General features: G+C 35.4%; 1 protein-coding gene across 3 annotated transcripts; it reads left to right on the top strand.

Annotated features, from left to right (window-relative positions):
* The first annotated feature begins 7 nt into the window (after positions 1-7).
* Positions 8-22751, top strand: RECQL2 (RECQ helicase L2). 3 transcript variants are annotated; one of them, XR_015782539.1, is made up of 20 exons: positions 8-225; positions 417-637; positions 1176-1322; positions 1444-1656; positions 1978-2082; positions 2194-2298; positions 2431-2553; positions 3804-3892; positions 4367-4403; positions 4496-4529; positions 5127-5179; positions 7585-7662; positions 7876-7941; positions 8541-8607; positions 8690-8743; positions 8918-9025; positions 9437-9501; positions 18311-18511; positions 21173-21251; positions 21702-21752. XR_015782539.1 is itself a non-coding variant. In XM_088100207.1 (20 exons), the coding sequence occupies exons 1-20, from the start codon at positions 162-164 to the stop codon at positions 22468-22470; spliced, it is 2100 nt and encodes a 699-aa protein (XP_087956333.1). In that variant the 5' UTR covers positions 10-161; the 3' UTR covers positions 22471-22751. The 3 variants fall into 3 exon arrangements, 1 of the variants encoding a protein (XP_087956333.1); XR_015782540.1 differs by having other exon boundaries at positions 18325-18511; positions 21702-21751; XM_088100207.1 differs by lacking the exon at positions 18311-18511 and adding an exon at positions 22291-22751 and having other exon boundaries at positions 10-225; positions 21702-21913.
* The last annotated feature ends 3867 nt before the right edge of the window (positions 22752-26618 follow it).

The raw sequence follows: 26618 nt of genomic DNA, 5'->3' as shown, positions 1-26618 counted from the left end.
TAAAAAAAATAATCTTGAGAGTTGCGTTGCAGCACATACTTGCGTAGGCGAATTTTGCACTGCAAAGTAACGGAACCATCACAGTTCAAACGAGGCAGTTGGTGTAGACCGTCGCTTTTAGGGTTGTCTTGCGTTGCTCTCTCACTTGAAACTGTTCCGTGATGGAGAGCAACGAGATTCTAGAGGAGCTTCTCAACATCGAGGTCGAGATTCAAGATGTTCAAGGTGCTTCTTCCCCAATCCTTTCAATATCACAATGTTAATGCCACGAACTACTCGCCTAAATTTGTCGCTATACTTGTCACGATAATGCAAACAGAACGGTTTCGCTTCTTCCTGATGATCATGTTCACCAAATGGTGCAGGCGAATTTGGTATCGTTTTTAATTTAAAAATAGTATGATTTCTCTTTGCAGAACAAATAAGGGCGTTAATTGAGAGACAAGAGAATCTGTACGAGAGAAAATCGGAGCTGAGTGCTATTTTAGAGGCGTGTAAGGAATCTGGAAACGAGGCCAGTAATGTGGCTTCAAGCGCCGTGGAAGATTGGAGTGGGACATTTGAATGGGATTCTGAAGCAGATGATGTTAGGTTGAATGTTTTTGGCATTTCATCTTACCGTGCAAATCAAAGAGAGGTAACTAAGAATGAAACATTTTTAAAAAATAATTGAAAGGGGTAAAAAAACAAATGTCCTATTCTGGTTCCTTTGAAGACACCTTCTCACTGTTTTGTTCTGAACTGAACTGAAGTTGAGTATCGAGATCGTACATTCTCCATTTCCTTTATTGTATAGTACACTCACATTCCCGTGGTTTCTTGAGATTGCACACAACCCTCTATTTTTTTAAGCAATGTCCCTATACACTCGATGTACAGTGTAATGCTCTGTTATTCGATTAAGAAAGTTATTGTGAGTTTAGCTCTTAAACACCTTTCCTCTTTAAATGTGTTTCACTCTTATTTTAAAGTGCTCTGATTAATGTTGCTCTCAATTTTTAGACACTATTTGCTTTCTATAAGTTGGGCAGTGTGTTCCTTTTGTTTTCCCGTGCTATCATATTGACAATCAAACAATCAAAGTATTAGTTGTGGATATTTTTCTTTTGTATATATACAAAAGGATTATGTCGTTTGGGTAAATTTTTGTTAACCGGTAGTAGTGTCGATGACAGATAATTAACGCCATTATGAGTGGAAGAGACGTTCTGGTTATTATGGCTGCAGGTGGTGGCAAGAGTCTCTGCTACCAGCTTCCTGCTGTTCTTCGTGAAGGAATTGCTCTAGTTGTCAGTCCTTTGCTTTCCTTAATTCAAGATCAGGTGCATTTCATTATGTTAAAATCCTGAACGAATTTTGGTCAATGATTTTTAATTATTTTTTTAAAATTTAAAAGGTTGTTTTCTTCCTCTTTTATTCCCCTGGGTGGGGCGATTGCTTCAGGTAATGGGTTTGACTGCACTGGGCATTCCTGCGTATATGTTGACTTCAACAAATAAGGGAGATGAGAAGTTCATATACAAGGCTTTGGAGAAGGGAGAGGGGGACCTCAAAGTATTGTACGTCACCCCAGAAAAGATATCAAAAAGCAAGAGGTTTATGTCAAAACTTGAAAAATGTCATCATGCCGGTCGTCTCTCTCTAATTTCAATTGATGTGAGTTCATATTGAGATGCTATATAGGCTTGTTTTGTTTTGAATTATGTTTGTCAAATTCATCTTGTTTATGAATTTATGTGGATTTTGACTTATGTGTGTGTGTGTGTGTATTGCTTCATTTGCTGGTTATTAGCCTCTTTTGACTAAATGCAACTGGGCAACGACCAAGACAGTTATCTGGGATTTTGATTGTTAGTCACTTATCTTTTGTATTTGTTTTGAGGTTTAGAAGGCCCTGATAAAACTTTTCATGACTGAGATATAACAATGCTGCATTGGTTGTAAGCCAATAAAATTTCGGGTTGGTTTGCATTGCAGGAAGCACATTGCTGTAGTCAGTGGGGCCACGACTTTCGACCTGACTACAAGAGCCTCGGTATTCTCAAGACACAGTTTCCTAATGTTCCTATGGTGGCTTTGACTGTAAGTTTTTATTTATCCTAAATTTGTGTTATGTATTACAAGTGAAATTATTAGACTTGGTTTTGCTTCATACTTAATTTTGGTTTATATCAATGGCATTTTATTTGTCAGGCAACTGCTACTCAGAGGGTCCAAAACGATCTGACAGAGATGTTGCATATTCCTAGATGTGTCAAATTTGTCAGCACAGTCAATAGGCCAAATTTGTTTTATATGGTATATTTGTAGCTAATATCTGTTTACAGATTTTTTAACTTTCTATAGAGTGCCCTATTCCCCGTTTCCCAAGTTAACAAAACTCTTCACTTTAATGTAAAGTCTAATGGACTTTCATATTTTAAACGGCAGGTAAAGGAAAAGTCATCAGTTGGGAAGGTAGTCATTGATGAAATTGCACAGTTCATTCAAGAATCTTATCCGAATAATGAATCAGGGATTGTTTATTGCTTCTCTAGGAAGGAATGTGAACAGGTATGCTTGATTGCGGCTATCTTCAACAATTAGGCATACATATTTTGAATGTCAAATATTGCCCTCAAGGAAGCACAGTGCACACGATTTTATAGTATCTCTTAACCCTTAAATTTGCTTTGGGTTGGCATCGTGTTTTCACTTTTCAGCTTCTTTCTGGGGTTGTACCTGGCATTTTTGTAACGTCAGCATAATTAATCTTAGAATTTTGGTGATAAACATCAAACAACACATGTACTAAATTGTTTGAGAATTACAGAAATTTCCTTCCATAAGGATATACAAGGAACCGTTCACTTGACCACATCAAAACGTTCTTTTATAATAGAATACTAGAATACAAGTATTCTCACAAATCTATAATGTTTATACATAGAGACTGCATTAATAAGCTTTTACCATAGGTCACCTAAGTGAGAATTATCTACACATAGAGACTATATATCTTTAACCATTTTTCATTTTTTCTGTAATTTTTTTTTAATTTTTTTCCGAGGTTTTGTAAATATATTTAGTTATCATGACTTAATTTTATAGTTTATTTTAATTTTATTTCCTCTTTTTTTTTATTATTTTAGTATCATATTATTATTATTTTTCCATTATGATTTTGTTTTTCATATTTTCAATTCTAATTTGTGTTATAGGTCTTGCAATTATTGAATATATATACACAATAATAAAATTCTAAAATATTATTTGTATTGGCAGACAATATTTATTATCAATATATAATTTTTGTTATTAAAAATGGCTTTTCAATTTAGTGTAATTATTAATGGTCATTCCAAGATTCTCCTGCTTTCCTTATAGGTATTGAACAAATTATTTGGACATTCTGGTTTTGAAAGAATTTGTTCACAAACTGTTGAGGATTTTATGTGCATCTTTATGGATCAGTTACAGAAATTGTTATGATAATTGTAATTATTTTGAGGGTGTATAGTAGTCCCCCCAGTAAATGAAAAATGTAAGGAATTATAGCACAAGATGGAAATACCAAGAACTAATTGGGAACTTACCCTTGCTAACTGTGTGCCTTTCATTTAATTGGGAGAATGTGTCCAAAAAATTGTTTCATTGCATCCTATCTTCTGCTTCTAATGCAAAAATACCTCCAGCATGATCTAGAATTCTGATATAGCATCTACTCTATTTTCTTCAAATGTCAATATATTTGTGCCCTTTGTCATACGCACCTTGTGAGGAAGAATATATACTCACCCCTTTTGTTGTCAAGACTATTTTAGGTTGCGAAGGAGTTGAGGGAGAGAAGAATTTCAGCTGATTATTATCATGCAGATATGGATGTAAATGCTCGGGAAAAAGTTCACATGCGGTAAAGTAATCATCTGAATGTTGTAATTTTTACATATTAATTATAATTTTCTCCAAAGATAACTCCTTTTCTTTTAAGTGTTAGTGTTGAATATGTCACTGAATGTTAAAATCTTAGATGCCAGTGTTTTAGGAACTAAATGAATACAGTTGGCTCAATTTCAGTATCGTCTGTGACTTGTTAGCACTGTCTTGTACACTAATTTATGAATACTTGTTTTAGACGACCTTGGCTGAATTTGAGTGTAGGCTGAATTTGAGTGTAGGTTTTCAATTGTCAGTCTTTGGCCCTGTTAAGTAGTACGAAAGAGTTTCAGAGACAACATATGGCTCTTCTATTTATTATATCTAATAAATTTTGAGACCGCCCCTGGTTTTTGCACATCATTCGTATATGTGAATATATAATAGTCTTTAAATGATATGATGATGGCACTAGCAAATGAGTTAGTTAATGAAGACTTTTATCACACAGGTGGAGCAATAACAAGCTGCAGGTCATAGTTGGCACAGTATGTATCATGAAGACTATTTCTATGAGAGGTTGACACATGCTTTTTTTGCCTCTAGCCTTTACTACATTGGAATTTTTTATTCATTTCAGGTAGCTTTTGGTATGGGAATCAATAAACCAGATGGTTAGTATGCAAAACATTTCTCAGCTGTATAATTGATGTGTTTATGCCATCAATAACATTTTTTGCAACTGCAATTGTTTCCTGTATGAAAACATAATGCAGTTTATTTTCTCATGTTCACTATTAAAATAGGATAGACTCAGATTCAGTGTCATACTACTGTAATATTTTCGAAGCTTTTAATGCAGATTTGGACACTAATACTGGCTTAGTTGTTTTTTTCTTCATTGTTATTGTTATGTGCATTTGCATTTCATTTATTTGCACTGGACGTATTGTTGACAAGGGTTCTTTTTATGACAGTCAAAATCAATGTTTTTTTTTTTTTCTCTGAGGGGCATTATTGATGTGATGATTTGTAATTAATGCCTCTTTGGATCAGAATTCTGCTGGAGTCTTAGAGATATCTTTATCAAGATTCTTTCCATCATTTAATTGTTTCAAACCGATGCTTGCATTGGTGGATAACGGAGTTTGCAGCACTGAGAAGCTTGCTTATGAGTATTTTTACTAGTGACATCCCCAGTGGATGTGCACATTGTATTTGCTTTACCTTCATTGAGCTGATAACATTTAACGCTAGACATTTTCATGTAGTCAGGTTTGTCATCCATCATAGCTTGAGTAAATCAATGGAAACATACTACCAGGTTTTGCCCTAATCCTAATAAGTTTTTCTTCTGTTAGATAACCTTTCTATTTTCTCTAGAAGCTTAATTTGTTGGGTGAAGACCTAGGAATGGTTTTTATCTAAACATAATGTTGCATGCAAAAGTTTTTTGGGCTTGAAGCATCGATAACGCCTGTGCTTCTGTTAGAAGTCTCACATCGACTAGAGATAAGACCGATTTATAATATATAGGTAGGTACAAACCTCACCTTACAAGCCGATTTTGTGGGATTGAGTTAGGCTTAAAATCTACTTTTTAACATGGTATAAAGTCCACTTCTTAACATTTTAATTACTTGACCAAATTGATTCTTGATTTCATTAAAAAAGAAGCTAAAGATAGCTAACAATTCAGAACGATTTTTCATAAGATAAACCCAAGTTCATCTTGAATATTCATTGATGAAAGTACAAAATATCTAAAACCAAAAGAGGAGATACGATTAGGTCTTCATATATCAGAATGGATGATGGAAAAACTAGAATTACATATTGATTGAGACCTTTCAGGAAAGAAAGATCTAACATGTTTTCCTAATTGACATGACTCACATTCTAAGGTCTGGAGACCACTAAGTTCAGGACACATCTTTTTTAATTTGGACAAATGAGGATGACCAAGTCGATCATGCAACACTTTAGCATTAGGAGCAGCAACACAAGACACCCTTGGATGAGATCCAAAATGGTATAATCCGCCAACTTCATATCTTTCTCCAATCTGTCTCTCCGAACCACACTCATGTATAACAAAAGATTTGTGATCAAAGGTTATTGAACAATTTAACATTTTGGTCAACTGGCTTAGGGAAATTAAATTTAAAGGATAATTAGGGACAAAAAGGACAAAATTGAGATCGAGGGAGGGAGACAAGGAAACATGACCGACACTTTGGAGGAAGTTTTAGATTCATTTGCAAGATTTATGAAATGAGGTTTTCTCAAAGGAAATAGATGAGAACAAAGATGTATTACCAGAAATGTGATCAGAAGCACCTGAGTCAATTACCCATGAATTTTGACCTTCCATTGATTGAGAAATGTAGGCTGTTGATGTACTGGGAGATTAAGATGGTTGTGCTAAGCTGTTAGACTTTAACCTTAGATACTCTTGATATTCATCCTCGGTGAACTTAGAAGTGGAAGTTTTAGTCTTCAAAGTGGAAGTTTCAGTCTTCGAAATATTGGCGGTTTTGGAAGGCAAACCATGTAAGGAGTAGCAATTCTCTTGAATGTGACCCATCCTTTTACAGTATGTGCATTGAGGATGTCTCCGACCTCCTCGTCCTCCTCCTTTAGTGCCACGTCCTCCCTTCCTCGTGTGGCAACCATGACAGATGGTTCCACTAGTTCATGCGCTTCCTGAGTTTGAGATACCAGGACACGCAGAAGGCGAGTGGTCAATGTTTCCATGGAGGGGACCTCATGATTGGTCAAAAGTTGATCTCTGAGATGATCAAAATCGGGATGTAAGGCACGAAGGACCAATATCATATAAAATTTGTCTAGTTTCTTTTTAATATCCTCTAATGGGTCCGCTTCCAAAAACATCCTGAGTTCTTCGACAGCAGATGGGGTTTCAGCCATGAAGGACACCATATCATGGTCTACCATTTTAAGAGATGCAAGCTTGTTTGCAGTGTCATAGAGATATTGAATATATAATTTTGGTTGGTTAATCCGATCAGTTCATCGATGGTCGGCAAGTATGATGGTCTTAATGATGATTCTACACGTATTTCGTGTGTATCTTACAGGTGGTTTTAAAAAACCTCGCGAATTAACTTGGGTTACGGGTGTAGTTTTGGCTGTATTAACTGCATCTTTTGGTTGGCATAGATGCTTTGAGCTTTCTTCCAAAAGGAGTGACAAGTTTTGAATGCCCTCTAGAATTATTTTACAGTTTCATTCTCAAGTTAGTATCACAGCGGGTCGATCTCGCTCTAGTTTCTGTCTCGTAGCATCTGTATCAGAGCTATGGTTAAAGCCTATCTTAGCGATATTTGTTATTTGTTGGGCATGTTGTTCCACCTGCTATTGGATTGTTATCGGACCACCTATTAATGTCTAGTCTCACGCTCGAGATGATGTCTATACCTCGGCGTGAGGGGGTGTGTTGGAAGTCTCACATCGACTAGAGATAAGGCCAATTTATAATATATAAGTGGGTGCAAACCTCACCTTACAAGCCAGTTTTGTGTGGTTGAGTTAAGCTTAAAGTCTACTTCTTAACAGCTTCCAAAGCCTTTTTCTATACACCAATTTATTGAAGATGAATTGGGGTTGCAAAGAGGCTTTAATACAAATGACTATTGATCCTAAATGCTTAAGTAGACAGGTTAAAGAACGCCCAGAGATGGTTTTCATGTAACTTTTCTTTTACAGGAAAGTGGACGAGCTGGCCGAGATGGACTTCCTTCAGAATGCCTACTGTACTTTAGGCCTGGTGATGTTCCACGGCAGGTGAAACTCTGCCACACTTGATTATAAATTTGTGCATATTTCTGTCCGTTTATCTTTTTCTGAAAAAACTAGAGCATGCTGGATTTTGAGCTAAAACATGTAATATAGTATGAGATAAACATGTAATCAATCTATTTCAAGTTTGGAAGTAATCTAAATGTTGCATATAAATTGCTGGATTATGTGAGCAAATATCATACCAATTTTTGTCAGAGTTCAATGGTCTTCTATGAAAATACGGGGCTGCAGAATCTCTATGACATAGTACGATATTGTCAGGTAATTTCTTCTGTAATATCCAGTTTTATTAAGTAGTTGATCTCTTCTCAGTTGTTTGAAGTTTTAAAGTTAGAATATTGATTTCTTTCTCCTTCCTCTTCTTGTTTAGGGGGGGTTTCTTGATTGTTTAGGTGGGGTTCCCTAGCCAATCTGTTGAAGTGTGAATATAGGAAACAAAGTTGTTAAAGTGTGGATATATACGTGCAGCTTTAGTCCTTTCTGTATGCTGGATTGAGTGCCTTTCTTTCTCCTTTTCATTTGTCTGATTATGGAAAATGATTATGACCATTAAGTCATTGAATTATTAAAAGTTAAATTCAAAGAATATCTACAAATAAAGTAGTGTGTAATTGTGTTATCTATTTTTAGGGTTTTCTTTAAGAGCCTTGGGGATTTTATCTTCGGGAAGTTATGAGTTTCTTTAATTAATCAGGATTCGGAGTTATTTAGTATAAATAGAACTATTTGGTTTTTATTTTGTATAGTGTCACAATACATAAGAATGTTATTTAAGGTAATGTTTTCCTCTTTTTTCATCCTTATCCACCAAAACTCTTTACTTGCAACACTAATTGTAATTTTCATTCCCTTTAATGCAGTCCAAAAGACAATGTCGACGAAGTGCCTTTTTCCGGCATTTTGCTGAGCCACTTCAAGAGTGCAATGGTATCTTTCATTCTTGTCACTTACTTTTCTTTTGTTCTCTGTCCTGATGTTGCATGCTTTATTTATATACTCGATGTTACAGGGCTGTGTGACATCTGTGCATTATCAAGAGAGGTGAAAGAAGTGGATGTCTCTGGTTCGTTGCTCTGACTTTTAGTTCAAGTTTTACCTTCTACACTTCATTTACCATATATTTTGTATCAAACTGATTGATTTCCTTTGTTTTTTTTTTTCTTCCTTTTGCTATCTCAACTTTTTCCTACTCTCATCCTCCCATTTTATTTACACAACACATGGGTATACTTTACAGATCTTGCAAAACTGATGGTTTCATTCATGCAAAATATGCAAGCAAATGATCAGAGGTCAACAATGTTGCAATTAGTTGATAAAATGAAAATAAAACAGAAGGAACTAGGTTGGTTTGTTCTCTACTCTTTTTATACTTTATATTTGTCTGGCTAGATTATTTGCTATGAAGTACTAAGACCTTTGGGCCTAATCAGTCCTTCCCTCTGGTCTTGTCTTGCCACTTAACATGGTTTAACAGTAAGGTTGGAGGAGTAACCCATGGCTCAAAAGTCAACCAAACCGTTGTGTGTAGAGACAAGATAAATAAATAAATAAATAAGAACACAACACCCAAGCTGCTGGATGGATGTGTGTTAACTGCTCTCCTAAACTTCATTGAAAATAAAGATAACTCTCCTCCTTTCCTTTACATAATTCATGAAAATTGCAATATTTATCATGTACCAATCTTAATTAGTTTCTCTAATGTAATTTATCACAAAAATGAATCTTATATCCTGTGATATTAATTGTCCAGGTTCTGAATTGAAGCGAGAGGAAATTGAGCAGCTCATCTTACACCTTTTATTGGGGCGGTTTTTGGTAATTCGTTGTTCCTTCATCACTGAAAGTTATAAACTTGCACTTAAAATTAGCTATGCATATTGTAGACAAGGCAAGACAACCTCATTACATTTAGGAGTAAAAATGGAAGAGCAAACACTATGTAGAATATTAACATATATGATGACTCTGATTGAGTTTTGTGATTTATCTTTTCATCTACTTTTGAGGCTAAAATGTATGATATATATCAACGTCCTTTTGTTTCGCTAAAATGTTTGATCGTTGTCCTCGTCCATTTGTTAGTTTGTTGTTCTGTTACGGTACCAACAGAACCGAGCTGTGGAAGTCGTTGTGGGTGATAAACTTATTGTCTATACGAGACAAAATCAATCCCACTTTCTTTGCAACATTTGAAAAGCACCAGTCTTAACTTTCTGTTCTGCAGTGAAACTGCACATATTTTTCCATGATTCGCGCTAAACAGCTAGAGTAATCTTCATTTCAATTAGTTCCTTAGATAAAGTGCGATTTATTTGAAGAATGGATTTATCTCAGTCCTCAAACACTCAACTGTGACCCGGATGAATCCATTCAAGTCAAAGACAATTAAAAATTCTTTAGAATTGCCTCAGTGAACAAAGAGTTTCTGCTTTTCGTTAACATCTACAGACATGGAACCAGTTTCGCAATCACAGTGTTGGAAGTCCCACAGCGACTAGAGATAATACCAATTTATAATATATAAGTGAGGTGCAGATCTTGAGCTCAAAACCTCTCCATTTTTATTCACTTTCTCAAAATCTCACTACCTCAAACTTTCTCCATGGCGGATTCAAGAAGACATCGCCGCAGAGCTGCTGGAGCATCCTCTTCCTCTCCACATGCGGACTATGTTAATTCTTGGCAAGAAAGAAGAATCATGGCGGTAAAGTATATTCGCCTTGATTTTTTCCGTTTCTATGGATTTCAATTTCCAACTCTTTTTGCTGTTCAAGGACTCACGAATCTGGTGGAGCAAAAAGGTTGCATTTATCCCGATCTTATAAGAGTTTTCTACTTCAACTTGAGATATCGAGATGGGATTATATCCACTAAAGTAAAGGGTGTCCGCATAATTTTAGATGATGTGTGGACCAACGTTGCTCAACTTACCATCTGGGATGATGCTGTAAAAGTTCATCTAGGACTTCAAGATTTCAATAGGTTGATGACTTTCCAATCCTTCTTGCGTCACCCTGAACAGCAGACTAATCGAAGGCAATTGCTTGTTGGAGGTTTCAAGGTTGAAGAAAGGATGATTCACTACTTGATTGTCTGGATACTATGTCCTAGAGCAACCAATCATGCTCAATGCTCTGAGCAGGATCTACTTCTTCTATATGGGATCCTAAATCACATACACATCGATTGGCCTGCTCTCATTGCTGACACAATGGTAAAAGCTAAGAAATCCCATTCTTATGAATTTCCCTATGCTCTTCTTATTTCTAGGATTTTGGAATACAAAGGTGTAAATGTTGAAGGAGAACTTGTCCAAGCCATTCAAGCTGTTGGCTCGGAAATTGGAGATACTACCTTTCGTCAGATGTGATTCATTACTAGAGGACGAGTTCTCATTCACAAAGATGATGACCATCCTGATGAAGATGAAGATGATGACATCGATACTCATATGGCAGAACCAGTTAGTGCTGCTGCTCCTTTTGATGCTGGTCCATCTACCATGCCCTCATCCTCCTCACTCTCCATGGAAGAACATTTTGCTAGATTATCTAAGCAATTAGAGGATATGAGTCTAGCACAAAGAACACATTTTGAGGAGATTTATGAGTGACAACAATCTATTGATGAGTACATGGTTGATCAATTTCTTGATCTTGATGTTCGCCTATCTAACATCGAGAATCATCTCAACCTTCAACCTCCAGAAAGCTCTCCTAGTCCTGAGTTTTAGATATAGGTTCTATGTTAGCATGTTTTGTTGTTTGCTTGCTATTTCATCTATGTTATAATTCTGTCTTATATGTTTCTTCTTGTAATGTAATCTTTCTTTTCATAAATAAAATGATCTCTTGATTATATGCATACTTTGTTTAATTGAGGGGGAGATCGTATTTAGGGGGAGCTTTTTACATCAAATCTTTTTGCTTCTGATCAAAAAGGGGGAGAAGAATAAAAAAAAGGGGATAAGTATACATTAATACAGGTATTGCTAACTCTGTTGTTGTCTGTTAGCTTGTATGTTTTGCAGGTAAGCCAAAATTGCTTTTAAAATTGAATTTTTTGATCATCATGAAAAAGGGGGAGATTGTTACCAATAAGGAGTATTGATAAATCTTGAAGAAAATTGTTTTGATGATGCTGCAAGAAGTTTTAGTTGAAGAAGATATTAGAATTATTTAAAAGCAATTTGTAGACTGGTACCAGACAGAGTGTAACACAGCGGAATAAAACTAGAGTAGCAGAAAGCGTGTTCGGTCACCTTTTTAAAATAAATTGGTCCGTTTTTAGAAAATCAATTTTCTTTCAGAAAATTTATGGAACAGTTGATATGCGTAAAAGATAAAGAGGGTAGGGAATAAAAAATCACACGAGTAATTTTTATACTGGTTCGATTCAACAGAATCTACGTCCAGTCGTTAATCACTATAAAAAGTGATTAACAGTTCCACTAAAAAGATGTTTCACAGATTACAACAAATAGTGAATAAAACAGATAAATAAACCTTCCTTCGACGAACGAACCGGAAGAAGAACACTCTGCCAACTCGAAGAGAACCGCTCCGACTATCGACAAACGAAACGCGAGCTTCTCCTATTCATGAGACCAGGCAGAGCACCTTGCTAACTCGAAGAGAGCTTGCTCCGACTATCGACACACGAAATGCGAGCCCTCCTGTTCACGAGACCAAGCAAGGGAACTTGAACTATAGCTTCTGAGAACTTCCTCTGACAAACAGTATTCTGCAAGAGCTTCTGTTCAACAAGTTCTCTATTGATCTTCACAGAAACCCAATATATAGCTAGCTGTTCTGAATATCTAAGGTTAAGTCTCAACTGCCACGAATAATCGATTATTCAAGTCCGTTACAGGTTTTAAAAAATGTGATCATCGATTATATGAGGTGATAATCGATTATTCCTGGATGACTTTGTGATAATCGATTATTGCCATTCCATAATCGATTATGGCAGTTAAAAATGCAAGTTTTACAAAGTTTACAAGACTTTCCTACTATATTTAATTTCCAGAAATTGCTTTTAAATAATTCTAATATCTTCTTCAACTAAAACTTGTTGCAGCATCATCAAAACAATTTTCTTCAAGATTTACCAATACTCCTTAGTGGTAACAATCTCCCCCTTTTTCATGATAATCAAAAAAATTCAATTTTAAAAGCAATTTTGGCTTACCTGCAAAACATACAAGCTAACAAACAACAACAGAGTTAGCAATACCTGTATTAATGTATACTTATCCCCTTATATTATTCTTCTCCCCCTTTTTGATCATAAGCAAAAAGATTTGATGTAAAAAGCTCCCCCTAAATACGATCTCCCCCTCAATTAAACAAAGGATGCATATAATCAAGAAATCATTTTATTTATGAAAAGAAAGATTACATTACAAGAAGAAACATAAAAGACAGAATTATAACATAGATGAAATAGCAAGCAAACAACAAAACATGCTAACATAGAACCTATATCAAAAACTCAGGACTAAGAGATCTTTCTGGAGGTTGAAGGTTGAGATGATTCTCGATGTTAGATAGGCGAACATCAAGATCAAGAAATTGATCAACCATGTACTCATCAATAGATTGTTGCCACTCATAAATCTCCTCAAAATGTGTTCTTTGTGCTAGACTCATATGCTCTAATTGCTTAGATAATCTAGCAAAATGTTCTTCCATGGAGAGTGAGGAGGATGAGGGCATGGTAGATGGACCAGCATCAAAAGGAGCAACAACACTAACTGGTTCTGCCATATGAGTATCGATGTCATCATCTTCATCTTCATCAGGATGGTCATCATCTTTGTGAATGAGAACTCGTCCTCTAGTAATGAATCCCATCTGACGAAAGGTAGTATCTCCAATTTCCGAGCCAACAGCTTGAATGGCTTGGACAAGTTCTCCTTCAACATTTACACCTTTGTATTCCAAAATCCTAGAAATAAGAAGAGGATAGGGAAATTGATAAGAATGAGATTTCTTAGCTTTTACCATTGTGTCAGCAATGAGAGCAGGCCAATCGATGTGTATGTGATTTAGGATCCCATATAGAAGAAGTAGATCCTGCTCAGAGCATTGAGCATGATTGGTTGCCCTAGGACATAGTATCCAGACAATCAAGTAGTGAATCATCCTTTCTTCAACCTTGAAACCTCCAACAAGCAATTGCCTTCGATTAGTCTACTGTTCAGGGTGACGCAAGAAGGATTGGAAAGTCATCAACCTATTGAAATCTTGAAGTCCTAGATGAACTTTTACAGCATCATCCCAGATGGTAAGTTGAGCAACGTTGATCCACACATCATCATCTAAAATTATGCGGACACCCTTTACTTTAGTGGATATAATCCCATCTCGATATCTCAAGTTGAAGTAGAAAACTCTTATAAGATCGGGATAAATGCAACCTTTTTGCTCCACCAGATTCGTGAGTCCTTGAACAGCAAAAAGAGTTGGAAATTGAAATCCATAGAAACGGAAAAAATCAAGGCGAATATACTTTACCGCTATGATTCTTCTTTCTTGCCAAGAATTAACATAGTCCGCATGTTTTCCTTGATCTGAAATCCACCCATCAATGGTTGCAGGACGTGGTTGAGAGGAAGAGGATGCTCCAGCAGCTCTGCGGCGATGTCTTCTTGAATCCGCCATGGAGAAAGTTTGAGGTAGTGAGATTTTGAGAAAGTGAATAAAAATGGAGAGGTTTTGAGCTCAAGATTTGATTTCAGCAGTTTCTGGGTGCAAAGAAGTGTCTAATAATCGATTATAGGAGGCTATTTATAAGAAGAATGGAAAAACTAGCCGTTTATGACCGTTTATTGCCGTTATGGGATGCTCCAACGACTTTATTTTTGAAACTGTCAGCGTGATAATCGATTATGGCTGATGATCATCGATTATTCGTTCAAAAGTTCCCAGATTTGAGTTTTAAGTTTGAATAATCGATTATTGCCTTGTGATAATCGATTATGAAGCGTAAATTTTACGAAAATGTGAAAATTTTTATAAGCGTTGATCCTAAGACATGTCTAATACTCCTAACTCTCTTCTAAGCTCAAAAAATCTATCCTTAGGTAGCGCCTTGGTGAAAATATCAGCTAATTGATGTAAGGTATCAACATATTCAATTTGACAATCCCCTTTTGAATATGGTCTCTCAAGAAATGATGTCTAATCTCAATGTGCTTAGTCCTTGAGTGCATTATGGGATTCTTAGTTAAATTTATAGCACTAGTATTATCACATTTTAAAGGAATATTGTCAAGGAAGATATCAAAGTCTTCCAGTTGCTGTTTCATCCACAAAATTTGGGCACAACAATTTCCAGCAGCTATATATTCAGCTTCAGTGGTAGACAAGGCTACACATGCTTGTTTCTTTAAATTCCAGGATACCAAAGAACAACCCAGAAAATGACAAGTACCACTAGTACTTTTCCTATCAATTTTACAACCACCATAGTCTGCATCAGAATAACCTATTAAACTAAGTGAAGCATCAGATGGATACCAAAGTCCAAAAGAAGTGGTTCCCTTAAGGTATTTTAAGATTCTCTTGACAGCAGTCAAATGAGATTCTTTAGGATTTGCTTGGTACCTAACACACACATACACTTTGCATAATATCTGGTCTACTAGCAGTTAAGTACAATAAAGATCCTATCATGCCTCTAAACATAGTTTCATTTACTCCTTTTCCAGATTCATCCTTATCTAAATAGCATGAAGTACCCATAGGTGTACTAGCTTCTTTACACGTATCCATACCAAATTTCTTAAGAATTTCTCTACAATATTTTGTTTGGGAAATAAGAGTACCTCCATTCATCTGTTTTATCTGTAGTCCTAAAAAGAAATTCAACTCACCCATCATAGACATCTCAAACTCACCTTGCATTATTTTTGCAAATTCTTCACATAAGGAGTCATCAGTTGACCCAAAGATAATATCATCTACATAAACTTGTACAATCAAGATGTATTTTCCTACTTTCTTTATAAATAAGGTTGAATCAACCTTACCTCTAGAAAAATCATTATTAAGTAAGAAGGTACTAAGTCTTTCATACCAAGACCTAGGTGCCTGTTTAAGACCATACAAGGCCTTTTCAACTTATAAACATGATCAGGAAATTTGAAATCCTCAAAACCAGGGAGATTGACTAACATATACCTCTTCTTTTATGAAACCATTTAAAAACACACTTTTCACATCCATTTGATACAATTTAAATTTCATCAAAGATGCATATGCAAGCAACAATCTAATTGCTTCTAACCTGGCCACTGGTGCATATGTTTCATCATAGTCTATACCTTCCTCTTGACAGTAGCCCTTTGCAACTAGCCTTGCTTTGTTCTTTGTGATGTTTCCATCCTCATCAAGCTTGTTCCTGAATACCCATTTGGTTCCTATGACTTGATAATTATCTTGCTTTGGAATAAGTTCCCAGACTTCATTCCTTTCAAATTGGTTTAGCTCTTCTTGCATAGCAACGCACCACTTATCATCTTGAAGAGCTTCCTTTATATTCTTAGGTTCTATCTGAGACACAAAAGCTACAGTTAGACAAAAATTATTAAAATTATGTCTAGTAGTTACTCCTTTTGAAATGTCTCCAATGATGTTGTCCAAGGAGAGTCCTCTTGGTTGTTGATAGCTTTTAGAATCAACAGCTTGAGGTGTTTCTTGAAGTTCTGGAGGATAGTTCTCATTTAGATACATCTCTTCAAGAGCTTCCTTCAAATAATTCTCATCACCTGCAATAGGTCTTTTTGACTCAAGAGGGTTTTCCTCAAGGTCCACAATCTCATCAAAGACAACATGCATTGATTCTTCAATTTCAAAGTTCTTCTATTAAATACTCTATATGCTTTACTGTCAAAGAATATCCTAGGAAAATTGCTTCATCAGATTTTGCATCAAATTTCCTAGATTATCTTTTCCATTATTCAAGACAAAGCATTTGCACCCAAATATTTTCAAGTGAGATACATTTGGTTTTCTACCATTCAACAGTTCATATGGAGTTAATTTCAGAATTGGCCTAATAAGCATCCTGTTTAACACATAACAAGCAGTACTAACTGCATCAGCCCAAAAATATTTTGGCACATTAGATTCATTCATAAGGGTTCTAGCTAATTCTTCTAATGATCTATTTTTCCTTTCAACAACACCATTTTGTTGGGGAGTTCTAGGTGCAGAAAAGTTATGTGCTATGCCATATTCTTCACAAAATTTATCAAATGATCATTTTCAAATTCTCCACCATGATCACTTCTCAAAGTTTTGATTTTCAAATCTTTTTCATTTTGAATACGTTTAGCAAAAATTTTAAAGCTTTGAAAGCTTCACTTTTCAAGTTAAAAAGAAGTCCAAGTGAATCTTGTGTAATCATCAACAATTACAAGAGCATAGTAATTTCCACCAAAACTTTTAATTCTAGATGGACCAAATAAGTCCATATGCAAAAGTTCTAAAGGTTTTGATGTTGAAATCATGCTTTTGGATGAAAATGAAGATTTGGTTTGTTTACCTTTTTGACATGCAGTGCATAATTTGTCTTTCTCAAATTTCAGTTTAGGCAAACCAATCACAAGATCTTTTGAAATCAATTTATTTAAATGTTGCATATGAATATGTGCAGCTCTTTTATGCCATAGCCAAGGATTTTCTTCTTTAGCAACTAAGCATGTTATACTATGATTAGATGCACTTTCAATATCAATCAAATAAATATTGTTATGCCTAACACCTTGCAAAGCAATATCAGCAGAATCTTTAAAGTAAACAGTGCATTTATCACTTTCAAAAGTTACCTTGAGACCTTTGTCGCATAATTGACTTATGCTTAAGAGGTTATGCTTGAGGCCTTCAACATATAGCACATCTCTTATAGTTAATGTATTTCCTCCTCCAATGTCTCCGGTACCCTTGATTCTACCTTTGTTGTTATCCCCATAAGTCACAAATCCTTGCTTTTTCTTCTCAAAAGAGATGAATCTTTTCTTGTCACCGGTCATGTGTCTTGAACATCCACTGTCAAGATACCACAATGACTTCTTTGACTTAGTAGATTCCTACAAAACAAATTAGCAAGAGTTTTAGGTCCCCAATCTAATTATGGGTCCTTGGGTTAGTTCATGCAAGTATAAATCATTTTACAACTTTAACCCATGCATATTTACCATTTGGAACACCAAAATGTTTAATGTTGCATTTGTTTGATGTGTGTCCATGCTTCATACAGTAAAAACAACAAGCATTGCTTACTTTGTTTTTAAAAAAGTCCCTTTTTCAACCCAAACTCTACGAGTTCTTCTTACTTTGGACTTATTTATTTGATGCATATTTCTATTTTCAACATTGCTTCTCTTAAGGTTTGTCTTAGCATGTGAATTAGTCTTGGTTTCCTTTGCAAGTAAGTTTTCAAGTATGTCAATATCAAACATATGATTCTTACAAGACAAGCATTCAACAGGTTCAACAGTAGCATTTGCATCAGATAATTTTGTTTCTAAAGAACTAACTTTATTTCTTAAGACAACTTCATCATCAAGCAACTTTTCATAATTCAATTTTAATTCATTGTGCTCTTTCTTAAGTTTTTTATGTGCAGCATCAAGTTTTTCAGATTCAATCAACAATTCACAGAAGGCCTTTTGCAAGTCTAATTCACTAGATTCAAAGCTGGAATCACTTACTTGGCTTCCAGTATCTTCTGAGTCAGCCATTAGACAAATATTGGCTTCTTCATCTGAATCACTTGAGCTTGTTGAGCTAGATGCATTGTCTTCCCAAGCTATGTAAGCTTTCTTCTTCTTTGGGAATTTCCTTTCTTTCTTTTCTTCACTTTTCTTGTTCTTTGGACATTCAGTTTTCATGTGCCCTCTTTCTCCACATCCATAGCATTTAACACTTGAAGGAGATTCTTGATTTTCTCTCCTTTCTTTACGAAATTTGTCCTTACCTTTTGCCTTCATAAACTTGGCAAATTTCTTTATCATGAGGCTCATGTTCTCCTCATCATCAGAATCATATCTTCAATCCTTTTAGAGTTCTTTCCTTTGGAGATCTCGGACTTGAAGGCTAGTGTCTTTCTTTTGCCTTGATCTTCTTCAGCCGTCAATCTTCTCAACTCAAGCTCATGCTCACGGAGTTTCCCAAACAAAATTGGCATTGACATTTGAGTGAGATTTTGAGACTCAGAGATGGCAGTCACCTTTGGTTGCCACGACCTGTCCAATGATTTCAAAATTTTTACATTCAATTCATCAGTATCAAAAGTCTTACCCAACCCTGTCAAGTGGTTCACTATGTGAGTGAAACGCTTTTGGACATCAGAAATTGTTTCTCCAGGTTGCATTCTGAACATCTCATACTCCTGAATGAGAGCGTTCTTCCTTGCACGTTTCACGTCCTGTATTCCTTCATGTGTGACTCTGAGAACTTCCCACATTTCCTGTGCTGTCTTACACACAGAAATTTTATAAAATTCATCAAGCACAACAGCAGATGAAATAATATTACGAGCTTTAATATCAAACTAAGCTCGTCTATTTTCTTCATTAGTCCACTCAAAAAATGGTTTTTCTACTTCTACACCTTCAACTCTGTTTTTAGGAATATAAGGACCATTTTGTACAGCTTCCCAGATGCCTTTGTCAACAGACCCCATAAAAATTTCCATTATGACTTTCCAGAATGCTAGTTATCACCAGTAAAAAGTGGTGGTCTGTTAATAGAAGCACCCTCGGCATATATAAGGTGTTGGTTGTGACCGGCCATTTTCGCAAATTTTGAAAAACTATCAAAGCAAGCTCTAATACCAATTGTTGACTTGTACCAGACAGAGTGTAACACAACGGAATAAAACTAGAGTAGCAGAAAGCGTGTTCGGTCACCTTTTAAAATAAATTGGTCCGTTTTTAGAAAATCAATTTTCTTTCAGAAAATTTATCGAACAGTTGATATGCGTAAAAGATAAAGAGTGTAGGGAATAGAAAATCACACAAGTAATTTTTATACTGGTTCGATTCAACAGAATCTACGTCCAGTCGTTAATCACTATAAAAAGTGATTAACAGTTCCACTAAAAAGATGTTTCACAGATTACAACAAATAGTGAATAAAACAGATAAATAAACCTTCCTTCGACGAACGAACCGGAAGAAGAACACTCTGCCAACTCGAAGAGAACCGCTCCGACTATCGACAAACGAAACGCGAGCTTCTCCTATTCATGAGACCAGGCAGAGCACCTTGCTAACTCGAAGAGAGCTTGCTCCGACTATCGACACACGAAATGCGAGCCCTCCTGTTCACGAGACCAAGCAAGGGAACTTGAACTATAGCTTCTGAGAACTTCCTCTGACAAACAGTATTCTGCAAGAGCTTCTGTTCAACAAGTTCTCTATTGATCTTCACAGAAACCCAATATATAGCTAGCTGTTCTGAATATCTAAGGTTAAGTCTCAACTGCCACGAATAATCGATTATTCAAGTCCGTTACAGGTTTTCAAAAATGTGATAATCGATTATACGAGGTGATAATCGATTATTCCTGGATGACTTTGTGATAATCGATTATTGCCATTCCATAATCGATTATGGCAGTTAAAAATGCAAGTTTTACAAAGTTTACAAGACTTTCCTACTATATTTAATTTCTACAAATTGCTTTTAAATAATTCTAATATCTTCTTCAACTAAAACTTGTTGCAGCATCATCAAAATAATTTTCTTCAAGATTTACCAATACTCCTTATTGGTAACATAATCCATTCAAGTCAAAGACAATTAAAAATTCTTTAGAATTGCCTCAGTGAACGAAGAGTTTCTGCTTTTCGTTAACATCTACAGACATGGAACCAGTTTCGCAATCACAGTGTTGGAAGTCTCACATCGACTAGAAATAAGACCAATTTATAATATATAAGTGAAGTGCAAATCTCACCTTACAAGCCGGTTTTTTGGGTTGAGTTAGGCTTAAAGTCCACTTCTAATATGATATCAGAGTCATGGTTAGAGCCTATCCTAACGAGTTCTAAGTGGACATTTTTGTTTCCACCCGTTGTCGGGCCGCTATCGAACCACCCATTAATTTCTACTATGACGCACGAGATGTCTATATTCGGCGTGAAGGGGGTGTATTGGAAGTCTCACATTGACTAGAGATAAGGCCAATTTATAATATATAAGGGAGATGCAAACCTCACCTTACAAACCGGTTTTGTGGGGTTGAGTTAGACTTAAAGTCCACTTCTAATACACATTATCACGATTATGCTAACCGTTACTTAAAAAGGAAAAAAAAAACTGTGAAGAAAAATTAAGGGGATGTAGTCCATAGTTATTTTACTTTGGATTGCATTAACTGTCAGTTCTAATTTTGAAGTTCCGAGCTTTCATATTTGATCTATCAGAAGAATAGCGGGTGATTTAGAACAAACCTTTTCTTGATGTAGAAAGAAGAATTTCAGCATACAGCTTATGCCACAAATGCCTACATTGCCGTGGGGCCATTGGCCAAGCAAATACTACAAGGTACTTATGATTTCCTATCAAAGATGCTAATCTATGATAAATCCAATATATCACTGAAAATCCTATTAATGTCTTTTATTACATCTGTGCCATGTTATTTCTTTTATTCAACCCTGAAATTCATTAATGATAGCCTGTTTCTTTCAACGAAGTCGGTTGATTTTTCTGACTTATGGCCAAGCTTGCACCAATTTGCATCGCAGCACTGAACAATTTCTGATTCTTAATCTAAAGTGCTGGTGTGTGTCTGAATTTGATTTGCCAAGTGTCATCGTCACATGTTGATTACCTACTTGTAATCTATTTTGTTATTATTTAAGCTGCCCATGGTGCTATTACCCCATAGAGTTGAAAATATCAGATTTTCCATGTTTTATTTGTTGGCACTATTTGTTGCACGGTGTCTAGATGTACTTAACTCCGCCCCCACTGTCATTGTTTTATGGGCAGGGAAGAAAACTGTGACACTTGAGATTTACACTGAACAGAATGCTGGTGTAAGATCAGTGAAGCGTCGCTGCCTTGGGTCCTCTGGTTTGGAGCTAAAGCTTGATGAGCTGAGAAAAGAGCTGTCCTATGCTGGAGGAATACTCCCACATTCAGTCTTATCCATGGAACAAATCCGCTTATTAAGTTCTCAAAAACCAAATTCACTGGAACAGGCAAGTTTTAAGTATGTTTGGATATGTAGTGTTGAGTGGATTAAAATGAAACGGGGAATAGAAAAAAGGTGTAATAATAGAAAAATATGAAACAAATATACTATTTCATCATTTAGATATTTTTGTAATTGAAAGGAAAGAATTGATGCTTCCATCCTCTACCCCCTCTGAAGCATAGAGAAGAAACAGGAAAGTGTATGAATGACATCAAGTTCCTCTCCATTTCATTATATTTTTAACAATCCAAATAATGTAACTCAATTTCATTCACTTCGATTTCACTCCATTCTATTATTCTATCAGTGCTCATCCACACCGTATGTAATAGTTGTTGATGTTATCCAGACCAGAGTTATGATTTCTGTTTGTGTGTGCAGTTGGAGAAGGTAATTGGAAAATTGAAGACAGAAAAGTACGGAAGTAGAATACTTAAGCAAATTAAAAAGTATTCGGATTCCGAGCCGGCTGATAAACAAGAAACTGATGGTAGAGCAGCAAAGAGGTCAAAAACCAAGAAAAATCTTGTTCTCATTGACAGTAATGAAGATGAGGATTGATAACTGGTGCTGCTGTCCCCTTGACAATTTTTGTTTTAGTTATTAAATTATGACACAGTTGAGGAGAAAGAAGTTATTCAATTACAAACTGAGTTTCTAGGGCATCAAAATGAAAAAATGAAATCTTTATGAAAAGTGCCAAAGGGTCTTGATTGTTTCTATCATTAAAAACAGTTGATAAAATCGAAATTAGAGTAGAAACCGTATCCTGTAGATCAACATTTAAACAGAAAATTTGGTACTCTGTAATTTAATCAATCATAACCCTGATTTTATTTCTCTATCTGTTTTCAAATGTCATTTTAAATAAAGAAAGACTACTGAAACTATTTTGTTCTTCCGAGACGATTCATTAGAAAAAGAACCAGAGTTTACCTCGTGATTTAATATATACAAATTAAACAAGTTTTAAATATATGTTCTGTCAATGTTGCATTTTAAATTTTATTTTCAAATGGGTGTTTCCATTTGTGAAGAATTATAATGTGTGTCTAAAACGTTAATATTAATATTAAAACACATCATATTATGATAGTATTTGCACGAGGGATATAGTTTACTCTTACATTATTATTTATGAACAAATATGTTGTTCATTTACCTATGTTTATGATACGATTAAACCAAGCTTCACTACAGTATAAGTCTCTACAAATGTATAGTATTGGTTGTATGTAAAAGGATTAAATGTTATCTTATATTCTCGTTAATTGTTTCCATGTGAAAACCAGAAATTTAATCTAATAAACTTAGGGTTCATAGTTTTAATAAAGTAAAATATCAAATATTGCATTGAAACCTGTAACAGGGATTGTAAGGCCTCGTAAATTTAATTCTGCTAATCATTTATCAAATCACAATAAATGCATTGCTGAGTTACTAGGCTGCTTTCATTAATGCACCACGACACACATTTAGTCTCATTAAAAACGCACCCATACACCCTGACACACGTCTGCCAAGTGTCCATTTGGAACCTTCGAAAATCTGTAATAGAAAACAGGTGTCAGTATGGGAGTGCACGTTCGGTTGACGTGGGGAAGAAAAATGATTTCTCTGAAAACCCTCTTTCCACTCTCTGCTTTCACCTTCTTCCTCACGAAACTCCGGCCTCCATTTTCTCCACCTTCTCTCTAGAACTCCCAACATCTCTCTACTGTAATTCTCACGCTTCTTCTCCGATCACGTTTCAGAACCGTAGAAACGTTCCTGGAGACGTGAACGTCATTCTGGACCGAACAGAATTGGGATCGGAACTGGTAAGTTCTAGTCGCTAACCGTTCGTCCATTTGGTTTCATGCGAACCCTAGTTTGGTTGCATGCATGGGTTATAGGTCTGAGTTGTTTCTGATTTCTGGTATTTTAGATTAAGTGAAAGTTGTTGAGCGAAACCTGAGGGTAGAACGTTGTTAGAAGGCGAACTAAATCTTGCTTTTGGGAGTACTCTACTATCCAGGTAAGGGAAGCTTATATATATATTTAATTTATACTTGTATGATTATATGAAAGCATGATATGGGTTGTCTGTATGAAATATATGTATATGTGCTAATTTGGATATGCATGAACGAACCTTGTTGTACTGGATGAATATGATTTCTGATTTGGTTGAACTGCATGTTGGTTTGATGCGTATGGATTGAAAGATGGATGATTACTGTAATGTATGAGTTATTAATGTGATGAACTCTATAAAGTCTGTAAATTAATATTGGATGTGAAGTTATAAAGTATGAATCGTATGAAAATGTTAAAGTTAAGATAGTTGGAAAAATCTGGATATGATAATTCTTCCTATGATAAATTACGTTCGTCATCGTACGGTCTTATACCGTTCGGTTTCCCTGAAAAAGACTTAGAGTAGAATTCTTTCATTTGGGAAGAGTTCGGTTTGAGAACGAGCGTCTTCATTGGAATTACTATGTTTGAGCGTTCGGCTCAGCATAGAGTTGTCGTACGCCTTAAAATAAATAATACTGAATTAAGTAACGTTCGGTCTTATACCAAATGTTCGTCATAAACGGTACTCGGTCTTATACCGAGCGTTCGTTCTAAATTGCGCTAGGTCTTATACCAAGCGCTCGTATTATTGAATAAACCTCTTGAATAAAATAGAGTCCGTTCAAGTGTTAAAATATTCATGCTCCTTACGTTCGTGCAATTACTGGCATTGGTTTTCCATATGCAAAATTTTACAAAGGTAATCCTAAGTATTCTTGACCCACCCTCTTACATTAAATCTGGTCCAAGGTCTTCGTCATGAAATTCTTCTAAGTATTAGGGTACCTTCATACGAGTCAGTTCATTTAACTGACTAAACAGATAGTCACGTTCGTTATATATTTCCCTGTTCATCCAGTGCCTTTATTTGAACGTTCGTCATAATTCTTCAGTGAACTGAGCGTTCGTTAATTTATGCTCTTAAATCTAAAGATGTAAAAGGTGATGAATTATGAAAATTTAAAGTGTGAACGCCATATGGAGCGATATTATGATATTGGACTTTGGACGAGCGTTCCAGGGAGGAACGACTCTTACATTTCGTGAATATTAAATTTGGTAAAGTATGACTGTGGTTATGCTAATGCTGGCATGGTCCATCCTGATATTCCGTGATACTCATCTTCACGTAGAGGAGAGTAATTCATGTGTGGGAATGGCAGGAGGTCCTTAGTCCATAAGTTAACATGGGCGACGTAAGAACGGACTAACCTCGAGTGGCAGCTGTTGAGTGTATCCCAGTTACTACACCACTCGGGTGCGAGGACGCCTGTAGCTACACGGTTCATACAGTCCGGACGGTCGGTCTAGTATATATAAATTTCTATGTTACGTTATGTTAAGTTGTATGCTGTATGTGTGAATTGAAATGTTGAATGTATATGTCGAATGTATGAATTAAATATTATAAGCTTACCCTTTCGTTTTCCTTGTGTTGTCCATTGTATCTGTACGTTCGTCCTGTCTTGCAATGATCATCCGTGTGGATGTGAGCAGAAGGCGAGGCCACTCTAAAGGACGTCATCGAGGAAGAAAACCTAGTCGAAGTTGAAGTGAAAGCGGAACAGTAGGACGTCCGTCTTTTGTTTTAGTTTAGGAGTTCGTTTTGTTTTTGGGACATTCGGTTATTTCTTTTGTAAAACCGTTCGTTATTAATATTCTCTGATTCCGATTTGTATATCTTAACTCTGCACTCTAAGCCGTTCGGTTTTTAAACTCTGATTATATTAAAGACTGCATTGATTTACTGTTAATTGTAATTAATTCTGACGTATGGTAATTATTGTATTTTGGGATGTTACAGGGATAGTTGGTTTAAATATAAACGAAACATACATAGTTTTATGAAATCTCAAGAATAGTTGGTGTAATTTACTGTTTTTAAATGTTCTATATATTTAACCACCACAAATTAAATTAAAGACGGGTAAAATTAACTGAACGGTGCTGAATCAGGAGAAACAAAAAATACAGTTCGTCTTAACTGGATCGAATCATAAAATAATTCAGACAAACTAAACTCCTATTAAATCAACAGAAGTATTTATAACTGAATTGTTCTTGTAAGTTTTCTAAACTGAACTAAATATTTTAGAATTGTTTTTGAAAAGAAAGATTGTGCTGTTTCTTTAGCGCATACAATGTTTTCTTTGATGAACACGAACATCACAACAACAGAATTGGGATTGAAAAACCAATCATAGTTAAAAACATCTTAGAAATCATTGAGAAATTCGCCTCCATTGTGTACGATAACTATTCCAGTGGAGATTTTTTCCACCAAAGTCCACCCTATGAATGAAGACATTTTGTTTCCGACACGCCATCATTTTTTTATGGCAAAAATTAAACAGTATATTTTCTATATATTTAGTTTTGATTACCCGCAAATGTTTCTCTATTTTGTAAAGAATAGGATGTGCAATAAATTAATGGTTGGTTAATTATTAAATTATATAACGAGAAATGGTACTCTTTGACATGAGATTTATATTTTTGTGAAAACTTAAAATATTTTCTTTACATCAATATTATAAATTATCTATAGTTTTTTTTATATGAGATTATTAGAAAGAGATTATATATATATGACACAAGTTTTATTATACATAAGATATTTGATACTTATTTCAATTAAAAATTTTATG

Source organism: Vigna umbellata, chromosome 10, assembly GCF_029865625.1.
Source record: "Vigna umbellata cultivar VRB3 chromosome 10, Vumbellata_1.0, whole genome shotgun sequence".
In the NCBI taxonomy this organism is placed as follows: domain Eukaryota; kingdom Viridiplantae; phylum Streptophyta; class Magnoliopsida; order Fabales; family Fabaceae; genus Vigna; species Vigna umbellata.
This window is presented reverse-complemented; position numbering and strand designations above follow the sequence as displayed.